This window comes from Acomys minous, assembly GCF_964271855.1.
Source record: "Acomys minous genome assembly, chromosome: 16".
In the NCBI taxonomy this organism is placed as follows: Eukaryota; Metazoa; Chordata; class Mammalia; order Rodentia; family Muridae; genus Acomys; species Acomys minous.
In genome coordinates this window covers 57,569,060-57,590,437 of record NC_140498.1, presented here as the reverse complement: position 1 = coordinate 57,590,437, position 21,378 = coordinate 57,569,060, and the positions used below count along the sequence as shown (strand labels likewise).

At 51.3% G+C, this 21,378-nt stretch overlaps 1 protein-coding gene across 1 annotated transcript in view; it reads right to left on the bottom strand.

Annotated features, from left to right (window-relative positions):
* Positions 1-5,783: 5,783 nt before the first annotated feature.
* The window catches only part of FLT1 (fms related receptor tyrosine kinase 1), a 164,884-nt gene continuing 149,289 nt past the window's right edge, over positions 5,784-21,378 (bottom strand). Inside the window, exons 25-30 of the mRNA XM_084761732.1 lie at positions 20,041-20,140; positions 16,531-16,636; positions 15,827-15,969; positions 13,410-13,494; positions 10,623-10,717; positions 5,784-8,353 (exon numbers count right to left, since the gene is read on the bottom strand). Of these exons, the coding sequence (XP_084617858.1) occupies positions 8,170-8,353; positions 10,623-10,717; positions 13,410-13,494; positions 15,827-15,969; positions 16,531-16,636; positions 20,041-20,140 (713 nt within the window). The 3' untranslated portion in view covers positions 5,784-8,169. The remainder of the gene's footprint in view (positions 8,354-10,622; positions 10,718-13,409; positions 13,495-15,826; positions 15,970-16,530; positions 16,637-20,040; positions 20,141-21,378) is intronic.

Here is a 21,378-nt window from a genome sequence, read left to right as displayed (position 1 = left end):
TGCTGTGTATGGAATGTGTAAGAAGCTCCTTAGCTTGACAGGATGGGGATGACATGCAGCTGGTCCCCCTCCCCTCTTTGGGAAGGAACCCAGGGCCTCCCAAGAGCTAGCTGTGCACTCCTCCGAGCTGCGCTCTGTCTCGGTGTTCAGTTTGCCATGAGGAAGAGAACATTCCACAAGGACAGACTACAGAAATGTTATCATTTGTTGAGCATAAATACACGGTCTATTTAAAAGATGTGGAGAGCCACAGATAGCAGCGCCCCCTGCTGCTTCCCTGGTGCAATGTGCAAGCCCCTTATGCGCATGCCTGAAGGCATAGCGTGAAGTGATGTGATTCGAACAAGGCATAGCGTGAGGTGGTGTGATCTGAACAAGGCATAGCGTGAGGTGGCGTGATCCGAACGCACCAACCAAGAGCGACAACGTGGCAGTCTCTGATAGGACCAGGCACACTATAAAGGTTCTGTGGGAGCTTTTCCGGGGGTCACTCCGGTAGTCCAGGATCCTGAATAAACTGCGGCAAGAAGAGTTCCCGGTGTTGATGTCTTTCCTGCTGGTCGGGGGCGGCATCGACAAAAAGATGACACCATGGGTTTGTTCGGGGTTTAGGGAGGCTGGGAACAATTCCCCTTGGCCCCTGGCAGCTACGTGCAGTGTTCAGAAGGTGCTTGGGTTCTGAGAAGAGGGCTAGTAGGTACCAACCTAAATATCAGACAGTACAACCCTGTTTAGCATTAGCCTCTTGCATGGGGACATTAATACCACATTAATGTCTTACCTGTGTTTGTCCCTCTAGATGGTGGCAGTGCAGTTTCAGTGGCCTGCGGGCGAGCACTGGAAGAAGTGGACTTGCCAGTCCCATGGACAAAGGCAAGGGCAGGAATGTTGTAGAATGCACAAGGAGGCGAGGGCAGCTAGATGGCATTAAGTCGAGACCTTGCGGAATTTCCGGGAAAGGCGAGTGTTGGACTTGTGGATCAGTTGTTTTAAAGACTACTGGACAACTGTGACCGGAAGAAGAATGCAACACACTTAGAGATCAGAATGGCCGGGGAGGGGGGGGGAGGCATGCAGCCACAGTGGAAGAGCAGGGTGGCCGCAGAAAAGGTGCAATGTGTTGGATTCTGGTTATACTTTAAAGCTGGAACCAGCTTGGGTGGGGGGCAGGGAGAAGAGGAGAGTGAGGTTTGGGATTGTGGAAAAATTTCTTCTTTGGTTTTTTGAGACAGGGTTTCTCTGTGTATCCTTGGCTGTCCTGGACTCGCTCTGCAGACCAGGCTAGCCTCAAACTCACAGAGATCTGCCTGCCTCTGCTTCCCAAGTGCTGGGATTAAAGGCGAGCACCACCACACGTGGCTGTGGAAAGATTTCTAAGTGGCAGGGTTTGACAGGAAGGCACGGGGGAATCTGGAAGTGGAGCAGTTAATTAAAAGTTGGCTCCAGCGCCTGAGGTTTTTACACATTGTTCTGACTTACTGTTTTGTCTCAAGGCACAGCAGGCATGACGCGTAGGTCCACTGCATTGCTAGGCTGAACCGGTTCTGAGGAGGACGAGGGAGGGGGGAAGCTGGCATGTAAGCAAAACCAAAGAGTTGTGCCTTGAAAGGCAGTAGAGGAATAGGCATGTCCATGTGGTCCCTAGGCCAGGTGTTCTCAAGTGCTCTGTCAACCTATAGTCATTTCCATGTCGCTGTAGACAGGGCTGGAGAGATGGCTCAGCGGTTAAGAGCACTTCTTGTTCCTGCACAGGTCCCAGGTTCAGTTCCCAGCACCCACATGATGGCTCACAACCATCCATCCAAAACACTATGGTGCCTAGACGTCCATGGGGGAAAATACTTCATATATAAAATCTAGAAGTGGGAGCTGCAGAGATGGCTCGTAGTTAAGAACACCGGCTGCTCCTCCACAGGACCAAAGTTCAATTCCCAGCACCCACATGGTAGTTCACAGCTGTCTGCAACTCCAGTTCCAGGGGATCTGATGCCCTCACACACACATGCAAGCAGACAGAACACCAAAGTACATAAAAATAAGTTTGTTTTTTTCCCCACACTATGAGTTTCTCTTAAGTGTGACCTCAAATTGAGCATCTGCCTCGATGTATTTTAGCTACATGCCTTTCATCTGCAGTGAATCTTTTTCTTTTGTTTATTGTTTTATTTGGTGGGTGGTGGTCTTGTTTTTTGGTACTGCTGGGGGTAGGACTCAAGCCCTCACGTCTGTCGCAAGCACTCTTGCCCTGTGCTCCATGCCCACCCTTGCCTTCCTGCTTTTAAAAGTGTGCTGTGGTGCAGAGGCAGGAGGATCTCTGTGAGTTCTAGGCCAGCCTGGTCTACAGAGTTCCAGGCTAGCTAAGGCTACATAGACCCTGTCTCCAAAAAAGCACTAGATGAGAGAGCTGCTCTTTTTCTCTTACAGGTCCGTTTTGGTGGACAGCATACATTTCCATGCGGCACGGTGACTTGGGGTGGTGGGCCCGCTTATCCTGGGTCAGGTTGGGTTTGGGGGCTAACTTTTCCTTTCCTACGCCCTCCTTAAATGTCCATAGTTCACGGAGCTGAAAGTCGGCCATCCCTGGGTTGGGTCCCTACATATTTTTTTCAGCATTCCTGACCTAAGAAAGCCCAAATCTGGAGGTGAGTGTTAACGCCGCGGAGTCTTTGTTACTGGCTCAGCCCACTGCTGGAGAAAGGAATTCTCAAATGTCCTGTCAGTTCCCAGAGTCGTGAGAACGTGTCTGTGCTCTGACGTGATGCTGATTCCTGAAGCATTTTTAAAATAATTTCCCAAATGACTGTGACTTTGTTATGAAAACCAGCTTTTTTTTTTTTTAACCCTAAGGCAGCAGGCTACCATGTAACCATGTAAGCTCAGAAAATAGTGTTGTTTTGTTTAATATTTCAGATTCTCTCTCTCTCTCTTGGTTTTTCCAAGACAAGGTTTCTCTATGTAGCCTTAGCTATCCTGGAATTCACTCTTAGACCAGGCTGGCCTCAAACTCACAGAGCTCTGCCTGTCTCCTCCTCTGCCTTCTGAGTGCTGGGATTAAAGGCATGCACCACCACTGCCTGGTCTGTATTTCAGGTTCTTGAAAACTAAATGTCTTTGACAAGTTTGCTGAAATTGGTCATTTATTCTTTCTTCCTCCCTTTGTACCCAAGGATGTTTGTCTAATTTCCCACCCTGTGTCTCCCCAGGGTGTCACCGGCCACTTCATGTCTAGTGCCTGCCTGCATTGTGTCTCCTCCAGGGTGTATAATCCAGGGCCAAGTGATGTAGAGGCTGCAGCACTTTTCCTGAGGGAATTGCTTTTATTTTACACTTCTTTGCCTATTTGTTGTTTCCCCGCTCGTACCCTCTAGTCCGCATGTGCATACAGTACACACACCCTGTGGCGATTGCTTACCAGTCAAAAATGAGTGTTTAGTGGAGACTGCCTGTTTTTCATTGCGGGCTCTTCACAGGCAGCCAGCAGTTCCTCTGTGAGCTTTCCTAGTTTCGTGGCCATATTCATTTTGGTGTTTCTGGGCAAGCCTTCTGGGATGGTTAGTTTTAAATATCAGTTTGCCACAACTTGGAATCACGTGAGCAAGGAGCCCCAGTTGAACCGTCTCGGCTGTGTTAAGTACCGCCTTTGCTTGCCTAACCTTCCCTTTGCCACCGAGTTGTTTGTTTACCTCGAGCCTGCTGTCTGCTGCTGAGTCGTTTCACTGAGAACTAGCTCTTCCTAGTTCCGAACGTGAACCGAAGACCAGCAGCCTCGTAGACTGACTACTAGAAAGGCAGTCTCTTTGGTGTGAAGTAGCCACGGTGCAGCCCTGACTGCCGAAGCATCCGCCTCAGGAACTAAGAGCAGGCTGGGTTCTCACCATTGGACCATATTGTACAAAGCAGCTTAATAACTCTTGCTTTAATTTCAGTTGTTGCTGCTCCCGCAGACCAGCTCCAGAAGCAGCGAGGAGGACAGAAGAGAGGTGAGTCCGCGCTGGGGAGACTTGAGGGTGAGCAGCCGGGTTAAGGGAAACCAACTGTGTTGTCTGAGCAACTAGCTAGAGGAACCAGTTGTTGAGGGGAAGACTGAGGAACAGAGAAAGAGGAAATACTCGGAGACTCAGGCATATGCGGCAGGAGAACTTTATTTTCTGGCTATCTGTCTCTGTCTTGGCTGCTGTCTTACTGATTCCTTGTTCATTGTCACCCATCTTTCCATCACTCTTGCTGTTCCCCCATCTAACTAGCTTACTCTTTCATGTCTGTTACTTGCTTGCCGTTCTCCTTGGGCCAACCCCTGTATATTATTAAAATGAAGTTCAATTTTTTTCATTGCAGATTATATCATGATTTTTCTCATCTTTTACAATACATATGGCATTTAAAAATCAAAGCAAGAGAACAGTCTAACAAGGAAATTGAAAAGGTTCTGTATAACCTACAATAAAGCATACAGCAAAAATCAATATCCAAGCAATGGTCGGTGTAACCCGATTATTGTTTCTTTTCTCTCCCCCCCCCCTTTTCGAGACAGAGTTTCTCTGTGTGTCCTTGGCTGTCTTGAACTCACTTTGTAGACCAGGCTGGCCTCAAACTCAGTCTGCCTCTGCCTCTGCCTCTGCCTCCTGAGTGCTGGGATTAAAGGTGTGCACCACCACACCCGGCTCTGGTTATTATTACCTAAACAATACTCAGGAAAGTTTAATCATAAATTCCCCTAGGCTAAAGCCATTGTGTTTACATGATTGTCATAGCAACATAGCTTGAGCTAAATGTTCTCTAATAAAGAAAAAAACTTGACTTACTCCCAGTCCCAGACCAACAGGTATACTATCCAAGCCTAGGCTAACTGCCAAGGGGTCCTGTATCGTAAAATATCTGTAGCGCATGATGTTCCAAGCCTACCGTCTATTGCTCTCACAGCAGATTCTAAAGAAACTTCTCTACAGGTAACAGCATCTAGCCAGGTGCTGTTATGTCCAAGTTTTAACATTCTTTCCTGCGGTTTCTGCTTCGGTGCTCACATTCAGAGCAAAAAACTCTGTTATTATCTCAAGCCTTTGGCCAGATGCCTTCTTTCCATATTCTCTGTGGGAAAGTTTTCCCTCTATGAATTTCCTTAGGGCTGAGAAATAAAAAGCAGTTTTAGGAGAAAAAAAAGGCAGATTTTAGACAACACTGCACCTGAGCCATGCATAATATTTAGGGGCAGTGGTGATCAGCCGGAGATCTTTGGACCTTTGTCAGGCAAAGCCTCAGCTGCTGCTTTGGGTGTCGTGAGATCATGCTGGACAGTCCGAGGTCTCTGGAACTTTGTCAAGCAAGGTCTCAACAACTTAGCCTCATGTCTGTGACAAGTTGCTTTAATTTTATGTATATGAGTGTATATATAATATATATGCACCACATGGGTGCCTCGTGCCTGAGAAGAACAGAAGGCGGCACTGGGTCTCCTGGCATTGGCGTTGCCACTGGACGCTGCGAACCAGACCTGGGTCCTCTCTGAGAATGGCAGGTACTGTTGATGGCCACTTCCATGGCTTCTGTCCCTGGAGAACCCCATGTACAGCCTTACAGGAACTTGCTTTTTGTTGGCAGCGTGCAGCATCCTGTGGCCCAGGCAGCCACCACATGCATGGGTCCTTATTCACCAGTGCTTGCTTTGATCTTCCCTAGGTTGAGTAAGCCACCCCAGGACTTGGTCCCCCGCCCCGCCCCCACCCTGAGGTTCAGCTAGAACACCCCACCCCACCCCCGACTTGCAAGAAAAGTCAGAAAATACTTGGTTCTGAAAGTTAATTTTATTAGATGAAGATAATACATGAAATACATTCATCATTGACTAGAAAGGTGGGACCAGCTCATGTCTCAATTCTGTCTGTAGCATATAATCTTGATTCGTATAAAAGTAACTTTAAAATTCCAGTTTCTTTAAATAGTTATGCACAAAACATACAGATACACACACACATACAGTTCTACCACTGTCAGCCAAAGAGGCCCTCTGCCTTACTGAGGTGGCTTCTAGGCAGGGGAGCAAGACACTGCAGTGCAGTCCCCAGGACCTGAAGAGAGCCGACCCCTGAGATCCTTAGTCTTGCCCGAGGCTCCCGCTCCCTCCTCCCTCACTGGTGGCCTCAAACACTAGGAGGGACGTGTGCTCTCCTTAGTGCCAACCAGTTTGGCCTTGAGTGGCAAAGGCTCTTAATGTCCATCTTAACGTCCAGTGCAGTTTAGATGAGCGGGCACAATGCGGCTAGGGTGTGTGTGTCATTACACATTCCCGCTTTTCTCCCGACCCTAACAACTCAGAAGGAATCCATCGTCTTATTTGTTGGCTGATGGACTCTCATGGGCTCCAAAGCAGCACCACAGAGTCCCAGTAGGCTTTTTTTACTTTTGTGGAAAAGGGACATTTACTAAAGTTTCATAGTGATTAGATCATTAAAATCAAAGCAATACGGGACTGGCTATGGTTCTCTCTCTCTCCCCACCATTGCTGGGTACCTCAGTGCTTCGAGGAGTTGCGGGGTGCTGACACAGTTCACTTCTCTGGTAGTCTCTGTCTAGTCCCCTGATGTTTACATTTGCAGCCGGCAAATAAGATTTCTTCCCCAGCCATACCCGCTGTCTTTTTATCTAGTTCCTTTCCTACGTGTTTAGCCCGGCTAGGGAGATGACCACGAGCCACAGGCTGTCTCACCGGGGATTGTGCTGAGCCTCCAGTCTCATCAGACATGGAACCCTTAGGAATGTGGGTCACAGAGAAGCAGGCACACGTGCTACTGTTGGGGTCGGAGAATTCAGCGGCAAGTGTGGTTGCTCTCCTGAAGCCTTCCCAGCGGGCACTGCTCCAGCAGGTGTTGCACCCGCCCTGCACACACCGACCACAGTCGACACGTACAACATGTAACCGAGCCATTTTACAGACCCAGGGCTCACATTCGCTACACCCTGTCCTCCCATGTCTACCCTGTCCCCATCATCCTTAGAGCCCAGGCAAGGGCTGAGACAGATGAAAATGGCATTTTTTTCCTTTTGATGGCTCGTTGACTAAATCACACATCACCTATTCAACAAGGAGCATAAAGTGCTTATTAAACATTGCCTAATGCTCTTTTGCTCCTCTCAGACTGGCTGGGATGGTGAAACCCAGGGTAAAGTCAAAAGAAAAGTGAGGTCCCAACCCTGCAGGTGAAGGGCTTGGCTGTGACACATGGAGCATACACTCTGCCTTAACTGGGTTTTAGTCCATCAGTCCTGTTTGGGCACAGAAAATAATCCCTTCTCTAGGCTCCTATTCTTAAATCTCCCCAGCTTCCTTGGACAGCTAACTATATAAAACAGGATAATGTAAAAGTGTCTTGTCTATATATTAATACTTGAAGTAGAACCTGCTTAAAATGTGGCATTTGAGCCCGTCGGTAGACCTGGACCACTTAGCTGCCAGTGAGCAATATTGCTAAGTTCGGGCCTCCAAGCTTGGGTCTGACCTCAGTGTATCTCACTGGAGGACCTGACGTTAAGTGTGGCCTCAGATCCAAGTGTCACCCACGGATGGATAGTAAACACGCTATGGGTGGTACAGGGCAACAGCAGACTCCCAGGGAGAAGATGGAAGGTTTGCTGTGCCTCCTGGGAACTGGGACCGTCTACCCTTGTCACCCCTTGGCTGTGTGCTGGAAGTCATGAAGTGGCATCACTGCACCCTCTCCCCGTGCCTTCCCTTGTGTTCTCCGTCCTCCCTCCCTCCTTGTGTCTGAATGCCCGCTAGAGGACTCCAGAGCAGGCGGGTCAGTGCGTGCTGTGCTGCAGGAGCTGGAGGGCCTACTGCATCTGGCTCCACAGCTCCAGGGAGGGGAGGAGCAGCCATGGCCGGAGGGAGGATGCCTGCACTGTTCCTGTCCAGGGTGCACTGACGTAAGTCAGTGAACTGAGAAAGGATTTTTCTAATATGGAGAAGCCACATGAGGATCAAACAGTAGTGTCCCTTGCTTGTCACTATCCGGGGGCTACATTCTTGTTAGTCAAAACGTCAGAAAACAACCAAAAAAAAAAAAAAGCAGACGATTAAAAGTCACCAAAAGCAGCAGGCTCCTGTGGGAGGAAGAGGTGTAAACTCATATGGCTAATACTGTCAAAGGTGGGTTGTCTGGGGCTGTATAGAAAGCGTTAGGCGGGTGGCGAGGAGTACAACACCACGGAGTTGTAGTCTGGGGGCGGGGAGCAGCACGGATCCTTCCCCAGCTCCGTGTCGGCATGCACAGGCCTGATGTGGCCACAGCTGGAGAAGCAGAAGCTGGGCCTGGGGAAGTCAGAGAGCCCCGACTCCTTGCTTTTACTTGTTGTTCTCAAGCTGGGGGGGGGGGGGGGGTGGAGAGAGAGAGAGAGATTGAGATTGGCACACAGTTAATCAAAGGCCTCCAAGATGTTTTCTGGGAAACGACTAAAGCTTACTTGTGGGCCACTCGCCCACACCTGCCCTAGACGCCTGTCTCTATCTGTCCACTCCCTCCCTCGTGCTGGTTTGCTGTCGCTGGGCAGCGGACCGTGCCCGGCAGCGGACTGTTGGATGAGATGGTGCAAACCCTGGGGTTCTAAATGGGAAACAAGGCTTCAGAAGAACAACTCTATTCTTCAGTCAGACAGCTCCTGTGATCAGCTAAGAAAGTGGGGGGGGGGAGGGGAACCCTGCCTACCCTTCCCCCAATATTGTGCCAAATCTGGGAACCTGCGACTCACTCCACAATTAAAGTGAGGTCGGAGGAGGAGGAGGAGGAGCTTATTCTGAATTAGCCAGTGGGGTACGCAGAGGGAGGGCAGCCATAGCCAACCAGAGAGAAGGCCTTGTGAGGTTGGCGTCTGGGGGGGTGAGGAGCTGAGGAGAGGGGCAAGCTACAGAAGCTATGAGAGTCAAGGAGACCCCTCCCACAAAGCCTCTGAAAGGCTTGTGTCCCTTGACTTTGGGCTTCTGGCCCCTAGAAATGAATTCCTCCTCATGGGCAGCACATGTGGTGAGCGGTCTCAAGAGACACGGACTGTGCACATGGCCATTAGCGGTGGGTCCTGAGCTTGTGGCCTAGGACACTGTTGTCATCAGCTACCATATGGTACATGAGCCTACGGTGGACACGAGGGAAGAAAGGCACCTCCTAACCTATAGTGTGGGGTTGAAATTACTGCTGGAGAGAGCTGAGAGAGATCCCCATGTGTGTGGAAGGGATTTCCTGTGTGTTGTATGGATGCAATGCCTGTCAATGACAACGCCTATGGCCCATGGCTGAGGCAGGAAAAAGATGGGACACCCGGCAGGCAGAAGGGATTCTGGGATAGAGCCGGGCATATGCTGTGAAGAGGTGCCTGAGCGCAGGTAACCGGCCACGTGACACAATGTGGATCAATACAGTGGATTATTTGAAGTTATGAGCTAGTCAGAGAAGAGCGTAGCTATATGGCCTGGGATTCGTAAAATAATAATTGGGTCGTCTCCTCCTCCAATACTTAAGCCACATGAGGTAGACTGGCCTGAACCGCCCTGGATTGGCCTGGCTATGATCTTTAATCTTGAATTGCAAGGTAAAGGGTATAAATTAGAGTTTGTCTTTTCCTCACCAAACGTCAAGTAAAACACCATTTTCCTCACACGTGTTCCTTGATAAGAAACAAAAGTATGGTTAAGCCTGCTCTTTCCTTTTGTCCATACGAAAGTCCGTTAAGCTGTAACCCCAACAACACTGGGGCCTACTTTTGAGTGTGTACTACAAGGAAAAGGTGGCTATTTGCCTAAGAGTGCCCTCGTTTTTCCAGTGACTTGGTGGATTGGGCAAACTGCATCACAGAGGAGTCTGCAGCCGCTTCTGAGCCCAGTCACATAGCCCGAGGACCGGCAATCTGGCTATGTTTGGCCTGGCTTTTTATGTGCGTGGGTGCGTTGCCTGCCTGTATGCGTGTGTGCCACATGCGTGCCTTGTTCTTCCGGAGACTAGGGTTGACAGATGGCTGCTAGCCAATACGTGGGTGCTGAGAATGGAACTGGGTCCTCTGCAAGAGCAGCCAGTGCTCTTACTTGCCAAGCCCATGTGGGTCCAGACCTGAGGGCCAGGCATTTGAGCCAGGGGAGGTAGGCAGGCAGGTAAGTGGCCAGGCTTTTCTCAGGGTTGGTATCCGTGGGTGGCCTTCTGTATAGAGAACCAATGAGGTCACTTCTACCAGCTGAATATACAGCAGGGCCCAGTGATAAGGACAGTGACAAGTTGACTGATGGATCAAGCCAGGGGTTGTGGGGAAAACTAACAAGCAAGTAATGGTAGGGTTGCAAACAGGCCTGTGCTTCCTTGTATGGACCCTGCTAGCCCAGGGACCAGCAAGGAGAACTGTTGTGAACATGTCCCCACCTCCGTCTTCAGCAGGACACATCTGGCTCCTCTCCACCAAGGCCCAGGCTTCCTTGCCACAGAGCGTGGGGCTCGTATGTATGATTTTGTGACCCTTTCTTGCCCCCTGTGGTCGGTTGCTTAACTGCTCTGCCTGTACTGGAGGCTGCCAAGTAGCCTTAACCTCCCGCCCCCTCAACAAGCCATTGCCCACCATCCCCCACCCCCCTCCCTGTCTATCCCCCCCCTTACTCTATCTTCATGGCGGCCTTGGGCTGGGTCTCAGTCCAGGTGAATCTCTTCAGGAAGGGGGAGGAGAGCAGAGTGCTGGTGTTCAGGTGACAGTCCTGTGGGAGAAAAGAGCAAGAGGACTCACTTGCCTGGCCCAGCAGGCTCCCCAGGGACTCTGGGAAGACACCAGGAGGCATCTCTGAGGTGCATCCCAGCACGCCGGGGGGGGGGGGGGGGGGCCGCATCCTCCACCCACGGCCCCGCCCCCGCCCATCGGCACACCCAGCATCCCTGGCCTGGGCAACTTTGAGGCCTGCCTTCCTGAAGAAAATCAAATGTAATCTACAGGGTCTGAGGCGATGGCTCAATTGATTACGTGCCAGCCAGACATGTATGAAGCCCTCCAAGTCCTCAGCAAAGTCAGGCATACATGTGCACCTGTGTCTGTCACCCTAGCCCTGGGGGTGGGAGGCGAGGACGGAGCCCAGCAGATCCTACAGCTTGCTGGCTAGCTAGTCTAGCTCTGTGAGCTCCAGGTTCCTTGAAAGACCCCGTCTCAAAAAAAAAAAAAAACAAATCAATAAACCCACCAAAACCCCAGTAAGGTGAATAATTGAGGGAGATATCCAACCTTGGCCAATGGACTCCACACGCACACACAAGCATGCACACACATACACATCCAGACACATATTCAGGGGCAAACACGCGTGCGCGCGCGCGCGCGCGCGCACACACACACACACACACACACACACACACACACACACGGGAATGTGAAATGTCATATAACCGCTTAGTATTTTCCATGTGAAACTTTCCTGCAAATGATCATGTCTTAAAACTACTCTTGGTAGTTGGCTGTGGGTCTGCTGTCATATGTAAAATTTCAAGGAAATTACAGAGGCAGTTGAATAGTTTTCTCTTAGAGAGTCTATGGCATTTGCAGGCCCCCGTCAGCCATAGTTTCCAGGAACTGCTGTGGTTCAGTCATCTTCATCGTTGGGTTTTCTACCCACCCTTCCTTACTCTGTTTCTATGGCGCGTACACCCTGTTAACAGGAAGTGGAGTCCACTCTTCCTTCCCGCCTCTCCCGCAGGTTTAAACACCAGCAAGGAACCCGGCTGTCAAAGGTGCTGGCATCATTTGCCACATTCTGGGGGTAGCCTAAGCCTGAGAAAGTCCAAGGATTGCCCAGGGTCGTTCCTGGGACTTGAACCTCCCTACTGAGCTACGACACAAACTACCTAAATTGTCATGGCACTTTACAGTTTACAGTGGAAATGTCTTCATGTTCTAAAGTCACGATGTCCCTTTATCTTGGGTGTCTGATGAGGTTCAGGCCTTTGCTTATTTTGAAACATTTATTTTATATGTATGGGTATTTTCTTCCGGCACGTATGTGTACGGCATGCATGCTGGTACCCAAGAAGAGGCCTTCAGGTCTCCTGGAACTAGATTACAGAGAGTTGTGAGCCACCATGTGGGTGCTGGGAATGGAACTGGGGTCCTCTGGAAGAGCAGCCAGTGCTCTTACCTGCTGTGCTGTCTCTCCAGCCCCCAGCATCAAGGTTTCCATCCTTGAATTATACCACTGTGTCTCAGAAGCCCACTTGGGACACAGTGGCTGGTCACTCAGAAGTGGCCCCTGCCCAGCCTTCCTCACACAGACGTGACCTCTGCCCAGCCTTCCTCACACAGACATGGCCTCTGCCCAGCCTTCCTCACACAGACGTGACCCCTGCCCAGCCTTCCTCACACAGAAGGGCCCCCTGCCCAGCCTTCCTCACACAGAAGTGGCCCCTTCCCAGCCTTCCTCACACAGACGTGGCCCCTGCCCAGCCTTCCTCACACAGACGTGACCCCTGCCCAGCCTTCCTCACACAGACGTGGCCCCTGCCCAGCCTTCCTCACACAGACGTGGCCCCTGCCCAGCCTTCCTCACACAGACGTGACCCCTGCCCAGCCTTCCTCACACAGACGTGACCCCTGCCCAGCCTTCCTCACACAGACGTGACCTCTGCCCAGCCTTCCTCACACAGACGTGGCCCCTGCCCAGCCTTCCTCACACAGAAGTGGGAACCTGCCCAGTGTTCCTCCTACTTCTTAGTCTCTCGGGCCCATCCAAGAACTTCCCACATCCTGGAAAGTTGTGGCAGGCTCGCCAGGCTACTCTGGTGTGCTTTGTCCAGTGTGTCTGGGTGGGAACATGGCCGCTCAGCTACAGAGCCTCACTATAAAGGGGCCTCGGGCCTGTGTGGACTTCTTTCAGACCTAAGCATGCTACAGCACGAGGCCCAGCCATTCACACATCCCACAGGCTGAAAGGAAGGGAGGGCGCATCATTGACAGCTCCTAGGGGACGTACACAGGGCCTGTCAGGAAACCCTCCTGCTGAGGTCGCAATCCAGCAACGCCACAGAGACCTAAAATGAAGGACTCCCTTCGTTGGCCAGGCGTCCTTGTCTCTGCCCAGGATCCCAGACCCCCACACCCTCTACTTGAGGAACAAACATCACATAGTCCTTAGGGAGACGGCAGCTCTAACTCCCCAACTCCTGGGAGGAACCCGTGCCTTGCCATACCTTAGCTTTTCAGCCCACCCTGGAGATCCCCACCTCTCCCCATAGTTCTAGATAACCCTTGTTCTGCCTCCCCAAGGCTAACCCCAGAAGGGCATTTCGGCCCGTGCTCTCAGGCCACAGAACCCCCAGCTCGTCACTTCTGCACCCTTGTCCCTGAGGCCCCACGAGTGAGTGAGGGACCATTCCTGGCAGGGTCAGTGGGTGGTCACTGTCATGACTTACCTCAAACATGGAGGTGGCGTTCGGCGAAAGCTCCTCAAAGGTTTTGATTCTTTCCAGGCTCATGAATTTGAAAGCATTTACATATCTAATGAAGAAGCAGAAAGAATCAGGGCAGGAAAACACACACACGCACCGGGCAGGAAAACACACGCACCGTCGATGAGTCGGGACACTAGGGAACGTGAGTGGATCCCACCGAGCAACCTAAGTACCAAGGGGCTCGGTCTCATTCATACACGCCAGGGATCCTCGTGGTGATGTCACTTCCTCCATGTAGCCAACTCCCACTTTACATATAGTCTTCAGAAAAACCCTGGAAGGACCTGTTAGCATCCTACCCCAGTCTGCCTAGCAACCTATGATGTCATTACCTACCTGTCTCTAGGTGTCCCCCTGCCCAGGAGTATCACAAAAGGACAAACCCATCTTGTCTCTCTCTTACCTCTTACCTTTCTCTATCTCTCTTGTGACCCCAACCTCTCTCCCTCCTTTCCTTCCCCCCTCCCCCCTCTTCCCCCCCCCCCCCACGGAAGCCCTACCACTATAATAAACTTCTCCATATATCTGTTGCCTGGCATCTTATTTCTCATAGTTCAAGGCCCACTCCAGTTCCTCGTGGAATCAAAACATGCCAAGTCATAGAGGAGACGCGAGACCCCATCTGGCTCACGTGTCTTAATGACACACATAATAGGCAGATGCCCCAGGAGGCGATATGACTTCATCTTATCACTTATTGCTGTCTACTTCCTAAAAGGATGTGGAGTGACAAATAAAATGTCCTCTTGAGACTTCGTAAGCTGATATACGTGTACAATGGAGGGGAGGGCGCCTACTTTGTACACTCTGGGCTGCAACTACAATTGGGAGGAACGGGCGATGTTTGCCGGATGGCACAGTGACCACCTGCCAGTTTTCACTGATGACCTGTGAGAAAGACCTGATGGATGGCGGCTCATAGGCAGACCGCCTCATCAGTCAAAATGTGGTCCCGCCTCCTGGGCACACAGCTCTTCGGCTACTGGGTCTCTGGCTAGGCAACATGCCAGAACGGCTGACACTAACATCATACCTGTTACTACCCCAGCCAGGATTTGTCATTTAAAACCAGAGGACTGGTCTGCATCGGACACTTAGGCTGGATGTCAGGTGTGAGCAGTGATGTCAGCCTGTCACCTTCCCAGCTCTGAGTTGCCTGCTGATTGCTTCAAAACCTGCCATGGATAGCTGCCAACGTTTTCCAACTGTGCCCTCCCTCTGGTAGCGGAGCGGAGGCGAAGGCTGAGTGCTATGCACACTGCTGGCGAAGAGACTAGGAGGCTCACCGGACAGCAACTGTCCTGAAAGGGCCCTGACTACATTAGGAACCTGGACAAAGGGACAGACTCCCTGGCTTGCAAACTCAATTCTGATGTTCAATAGTCACACATTTTGCTAAGTTCTTGGCTCTCCAGCTGACAGGTCCCTGTTTGTCAAACAGAGATAATAGGTGCTTTATAGGCTGTCTTTGTACATCAAAGTTGTCGGGATGCACAAAATGCCAGCACAGTGCCAGATCGCAGCATGTGCTTCTCTGCCCCTGGGGACTTGTAACTGGCTCGCACTGGCCAGCACTCATCCATAATGATTTGTTCTGTTAGCTTCCGTCCAGTGTCCTCTACAGTAACGCAAGGTGTAAAAGCTTGTCAGGTGAAGGTAAAAAACAGCAAGAGAGGCTAGGTTTGTTTAGTTTTGTGTAATCTTTCTTCTTCTTGGCTGTTGGTTTTTTCAGACACAATTTCACTATGTAAACAAGGCTGAATTTAAACATGTAGCCTCCTGTCTCAGCCTCCTGAACCTTGGGATTACAAGTCCCGTGCTACCAACTCGTTGTTAGTTTTATTTTATGTAAAGTTTTGTGGGGTTGTTTTTTGTTTGTTTGTTTGTTTGTTTTGTTTTGTTTTTCGAGACAGGTTTTCTCTGCGTAGCCTTGGCTGTCCTGGACTCGCTTTGTAGACCAGGCTGGCCTCGAACTCACAGTGATCCACCTGCCTCTGCCTCCCAGTGCTGGGATTAAAGGCGTGCGCCACCACTGCCCGGCTATAAAGTTTAATCAAAGTTAATGTCATGAAAATCACACTACAGCTCTAGAATAAGATAAGGTCACTTGAAAAGATGCATCTCTTATTCTTCATTCCTTTATAAGCTTAGAAAAAGAGAGAAAGACCCGTAGCCTCTCCCTTACAGGATATACAGATAAAACATGGCAGGGTGGTAACAGCAGGTGGATTCAGGAGCCTGAATGCAATCTTTTCTATCTTTTCTCTACTTCTTCCCTCCCTCCCTCCCTTCCTCCCTCCACGCTCCCCTTCCCTCTTTCACCCCCTCTCCGTCTTTCTGTAATAGAGACAGACAACAGCTAGAGAACAGACCCTTACCTCACATCATCAGAGCTTCCAGAATGAAACTGAGGGGCTGTGAAACCATCCTTGAAGAGGAGCTCAGAGACGGTGGGGGCCGGGTATGTGAGACCACTGTTTCTCGTCAGTATGGCGCTGAGCGGGATGTAATCCTTGCCATCCTAAAATAGCGAAGAAGGTAGGCCTCAAATCACACAAGGGTCTCCTTCAAGCACGCGCGCACGCACACACACACACACACACACACACACACACACGCACACACACACACGCACACGCGCGCACACACGCGCACACACGCACACGCGCACACACCCACACACGCACACACACGCGCGCGCACACACCCACACACGCACACACACACACACACACACGCACGCACACACACACGCACGCGCGCACACGCACGCACGCACACACACACGCACACACACACACACACACGCACACACACACGCACGCACACACACACACACACACACGCACACACACACGCACATTTTGTTGTTTTGTTTTTCGAGACACACTTTCTCTGTGTAGCCTGGACTCACTTTGTAGACCAGGCGGGCCTCGAACTCACAGCGATCCACCTGCCTCCCAAGTGCTGGGATTACAGGCGGGCGCCATCATCTCCCGGCTCATACACACCACTCTTTAGTTGCTCTTCTTTCTAGTTCTATTAGAAATACGCTCAGCCTTCTGATCTGGATAAACTTTACCTGTTGGACGTTGGCTTGAAGTAGGTCACCAAGTTTCTCCACAAGTTCCGCAAACCGGGGCCTCTCTTTGGGGTCTCTGTGCCAGCAGTCCAACATGATTTGGTAGCTGTTGGTCAAAAGCACACAGGAAACGCTGGAGCACAGTGGGATGTATATAGGCCGCCCTGCACTTTCCGAAGCGAGGGTTGCCGGCTCTCATCTTAGACCATGGACCTAAGAGTCTGCCTGGCCATGTCAGGTGGGAAGGCACGGGCGGGTTGAGGGGGAGGGCGGGATGGCCGGACGGACACACACATCTCCCGAGGCCGACTGACAAATCAACCCTCCGCAACACCTGGCCGCCTTCGTTAGGTGCTAGGACTGAGTCTTCCAGATGGAAGAGGGAGACTTGGGTAGTAAAGGGTGCCTTGTGTCATTGGGTGTGAAGTGGGTGGGACACTCCCCTCCTCTCTCAAGAGGAGGATGGTGTCCCCAAAGCTAAAAATAGTCAGGGCCTGTGATGCCCAGTCGTCCCTGAGTTGTAATGGAGGTTGCTTCCTCCTGGTTTTTCTCTGTAGGCATGTGGCATCTGGACCACCTCACACTTCCTTGGGATGGCCCTTCGATTCTTGGAAAGGCTTCTCCCGCGTCCTTGAGAAGGTTCCACAGCAGGCTGGTGGAAAAGACACTAGGTCTAAGACCTAGGTCATTCCCAAAATGGGTCAATAAACAGTAGCAAGGTTCCCGAATATGGCTGTTTGGTCTTCGCCCAGACCCTCTCACCACTAAGGCAAAGACAGGCTGGTACTCTGGGTTGGAAACATAGAGCCTTTTTTTTTTTTTTTTTTTGAGACAGGGTTTCTCTGTGTACCCTACAGCAACAAGTTCTTTTTGTGTTGTGTTTCCCTCATATTTTAGCTGCACTGGTATTGGGCTCCTCTCTTGGCCACATCTACTGGGACTGGACATCTGTGTCTACTCCCTGGGCAGAGCAGAGCGCATGCCAGGGACACGCCGCCCCCGCCCCCCACTCACACACACACACACACACTGAGCTGAGTGCCCCCCTTCCCCACCCCACACCCCCGTGGTGCTCTCCCTGGGATGTTTCTTTTCATCCTCTTTTCTTTCTGAGGAGCCTCTGGAGCACAGCAGACTCTGACTACAACAGATCAAAATCTGAACGGGCTGGAACTTGAGAGCTAGGTCACAATTAGCCTGTGTGGCCTGGCACGTCTTCATCCCTGAGTCCTGTACCCAGGGCAGGCCTTGCCCATGGGCACTGACAGATCTCTGATTGCTCTGTGAAGTCTTCAGTCATCGTGCAGGTGCTGCTGGGAGCCGGGGGCAGCTTCGGGAAAAGCCCAAGGGACCCTGGGAGCCATTCCATCCTTCCAGTTGCTCCGTATGTGCCACAGGCTGCCGCAGTGTCTCTTTGGGATACTTGTGTTTTGCATTAAGGCACGCGGTGTCTGACAAAGCAGTTAGGACGGTGTGGAATCTGGACTCTCATAGCTAACTGACTGGCAGTGAAGCCTTGGGAAGATCAAATTAGATGGTGGACGTCGCCTGCCTTGCTTGTCATCTACGAAAGGCAGCTGATGGTGGTGCATGCTTCATGGGATTATTGTGAGCAGGAGCTGTATTCGACTTGTTGGAGCGCCTGTTGCCTACAAGCACAGCTGATAGTAAGTTAGCCAGCCTCAGTTTGTAAGAACCGCAATTATTCTTACTGCTGGCAACTGAGAGCTTCCGTGCAGGAGGGAGTATTAACTCAGAGCGGGTGTTGCCATGCCAACCAAGAACGCCCTTCTGGGGATGTGGGAGTGGGTTCTGTCTCCTCTGCTACTTAGCTGGCAGGCAGCATCCTGCTTTACTTCTCATGTCTTGATATTTTCCAAGGTCAGCTTACTGCATCTGCCCTTCCCACCCCTCAGGATTGTGGGAAGTCTAAGTAAGACTACGTAGGGAAGGCGTCTACTGCAGTGACCTTACTTCAGCCCCATTTGCAGGGGCTAAGGATCTCAGCAAGTGTAAACCCTCTTTGCAGCCCAGGGTGTGCCTTGGGTCAGTCTAGCCCTGTGTCGCCCCTGCCTTCATGTCCGTGCCCCTTGTCCCTCTCGTCCAGTTCTCTGTCTTGGCATGGACCCAGCTTGGTCCTGACATAATGAAGGAAAGAGATACAGACCTTGCCCTTTGGCCAAGCCACACCCTTCACTCCTCCCCCAAGGCCAGTCCAGGGCTCCACAGGACCTCACTGGGTGTGGGGAGGGGAGGCCGCCTGGCCACTCAGGAAAGGTGGCGCCACCTCAGGGAAGCCCAAGTCCTTGTCAGCAGATCAACCAAACTGCAAGTGTCATCACATTCCTGTTGAGGCCTCACAGAGTTGCTAAAATGGCACAGTTACAGGAAGCAGTACCCACCAGAGTCAAGCTCACCCGCTGACAATGGAGAGGCTGCCCAGAGCCTAGCTCCTCTCTGACTCCTAAAGGCACCTTGACAAGCCCATTGGTTAACAACTCTGACTGCTGCCTGGCTACCCTATCCATCATCTATCTGTGTATGTGTCATTTGTCACCTATCACCTATTTTCTATCATTTATCTATCTACTGTCTAGATATCTATCATCTGTTTTTTTTTTCCTTTATTTTTATTTTATGTGCATTGGTGTTTTGCCTGCATGTGCCTGTGGGAGGGCATCAGATCCCCTGGAACCAGAGTTACAGACAGTCGTGAGCCGCCACGTGGGTGCTGGGAATTGAACCCTGGTCCTTTGGAAGAGCAGACAGTGCCCTTAACCCCTGAGCCATCTCTCCAATCCCCTATCTATCTATTTTCTATCATTTATCTATCTGTATATCTATCTAAAGTTACTAAAAAACACGTTCTTCTTTTTGAGACAGGGTTTCTCTGTGTAGCCTTGGCTGTCCTGGACTCGCTTTGTAGACCAGGCTGGCCTCGAACTCACAGAGATCTGTCTGCTTCTGCTTCCAAGTGCTGGGATTAAAGGTGTGTGCCACCAGGCCTGGCTGAGAACAGGTTCTTAAGTAGCTCAGAACAGCCTTGATCTTTATCTGTAACTGCAAGTGACCTTGAATTCCAAATCCTCCCACTCCCAGAGTGCTATGACTGCAGCACTGGGGATGGACCCAGGACCCTGTGCATGCTGCGTAAGCATTAACAAAACTGAGTGATATCCCTAGCCCTACCAGGCTCTGTAGATGGGGAACTGGGCCACCGCAGCCTCCAGCCTTGGCCTGAGGTGGCTCGGCTCACCACGCTGCTCCACTTGGTGAGTGAGGCCTTGCATTCAGTTCCTGGGCGCTATTCGTTCTGACTGGCTTTCTGACTTCAGTTCCCAGCTAAGGGCCTTGAAAGGCCAGCGTCAGTGGGTTGGAGAGGAAATAGGACAGATCCAGAGTGGAAGCAGTCCAGGAGATGGCTCCCAGCCTATGGGAGCTCAGTACCCACTGCCCCAGGGTCCCCGGTGAGAAGCCAGTGGGAGGAGGAGGCTGACGCCCTGGGCTTACATTTCAGGCGTGGCATACTCGGGGGCTCGCATCCTCATGCCTTCCTTCAGGCGGCTGCAGAACTCTTCATCCATCTGCACTCCTGGGTATGGAGAACCCCCTGCAGGGGACAGTGTGCAGTGTGAGTGTTAGGGTTTCTGGTACAAAAGACCACAGCGGGGGGGGGGGGTGTTCATGCTTTTAATTCTAGCACTCAGAGGCAGAGACAGATGGATCTCTGGGAGTTCAAGGCCAGCCAGGGCTACAAAGTTGAGACCCTGTCACAAACAAACCAACCTACCCAAAAGACCATGAGGGGCAATTTGGAGTTTCCCTAATTTTTTTAGTGTGATGTTTTAGCGAACAATGCCAGTTCATGCCTGCAATCCCAGGTCTCGGAAGGAAGGAGAATCATTAGTTTGAGGCTAGTGCGGGCTATACAGTGGCACACTCTCTCAAAAACCCCAAAAATAAATGTACAAAAACAGATGTTTTAGTGATAAATTTCCAGCGACTGTAGGTGAACCTCAATGCAAAGAGCAGCTTGGCAGGTCCGTCCTGAGGGCACATCCTTGGCTGGTGTGTGGCTGTCCCTGTGACCACACCTGCTCCTCTGGTCAGGGAAAGGGGGCCTTGCCCCACAAACAACTCTAAGGAAATCTGATCCCTACACACTCACAGCCTAGATTAATATCCTTTCTTTGAGAAACAAATGGACTTGGGGGCTAGACTGCCAATGGAGCGCTCGCACTTTTCATCCTGAGGCTTCGCGAATGGGGAATTATGACAGGTCTAAGGCGCAGAGCCCTGGGCCCCAAGACAAAGCTCACTAGGGTGGATGGGGGCTGATCCAGAGTCTGCAGAACTGAGGGTACTGGGGCGGGGGTGGGGGGTGGGGGGCGTCGGCTGTCTTTGCCAGCTTGACTGACTAACAGTGCCTAGCCACTTCTCTTAGGGGTAGCCTGGGCTAGGTAGGGTAGGGAAGGCATTGTAGGAGGCTCTGCTCAGCCCTCCAGCTGAGGCCGCCCGGCATGTGTCTGCATGTACTTTCTAGTGATGTCTGCTGAGAAGAGGCAGCTGGGAGGTGTGCAGGGCTGGGCACTGTGTCACTGCAAGGCCACTGTAATCGCCATGCTGCCTTTGAGGAGTGGAAGCTACAGGTACCCGACATCAAAAGCGGGGGGGGGGGGGGTCTTTATACATCACAGGAACCTAGGGGTGTGACTCTGTACATTTTATTTGCCATGAATGACTTCTTCTTCTTCCTTCTTCCTTCTTCCTTCTTCCTTCTTCCTTCTTCTTCTTCTTCTTCTTCTTCTTTTTTTCCTTTTTAGCAAAGCCTGAAAGATTCTTGGTTAG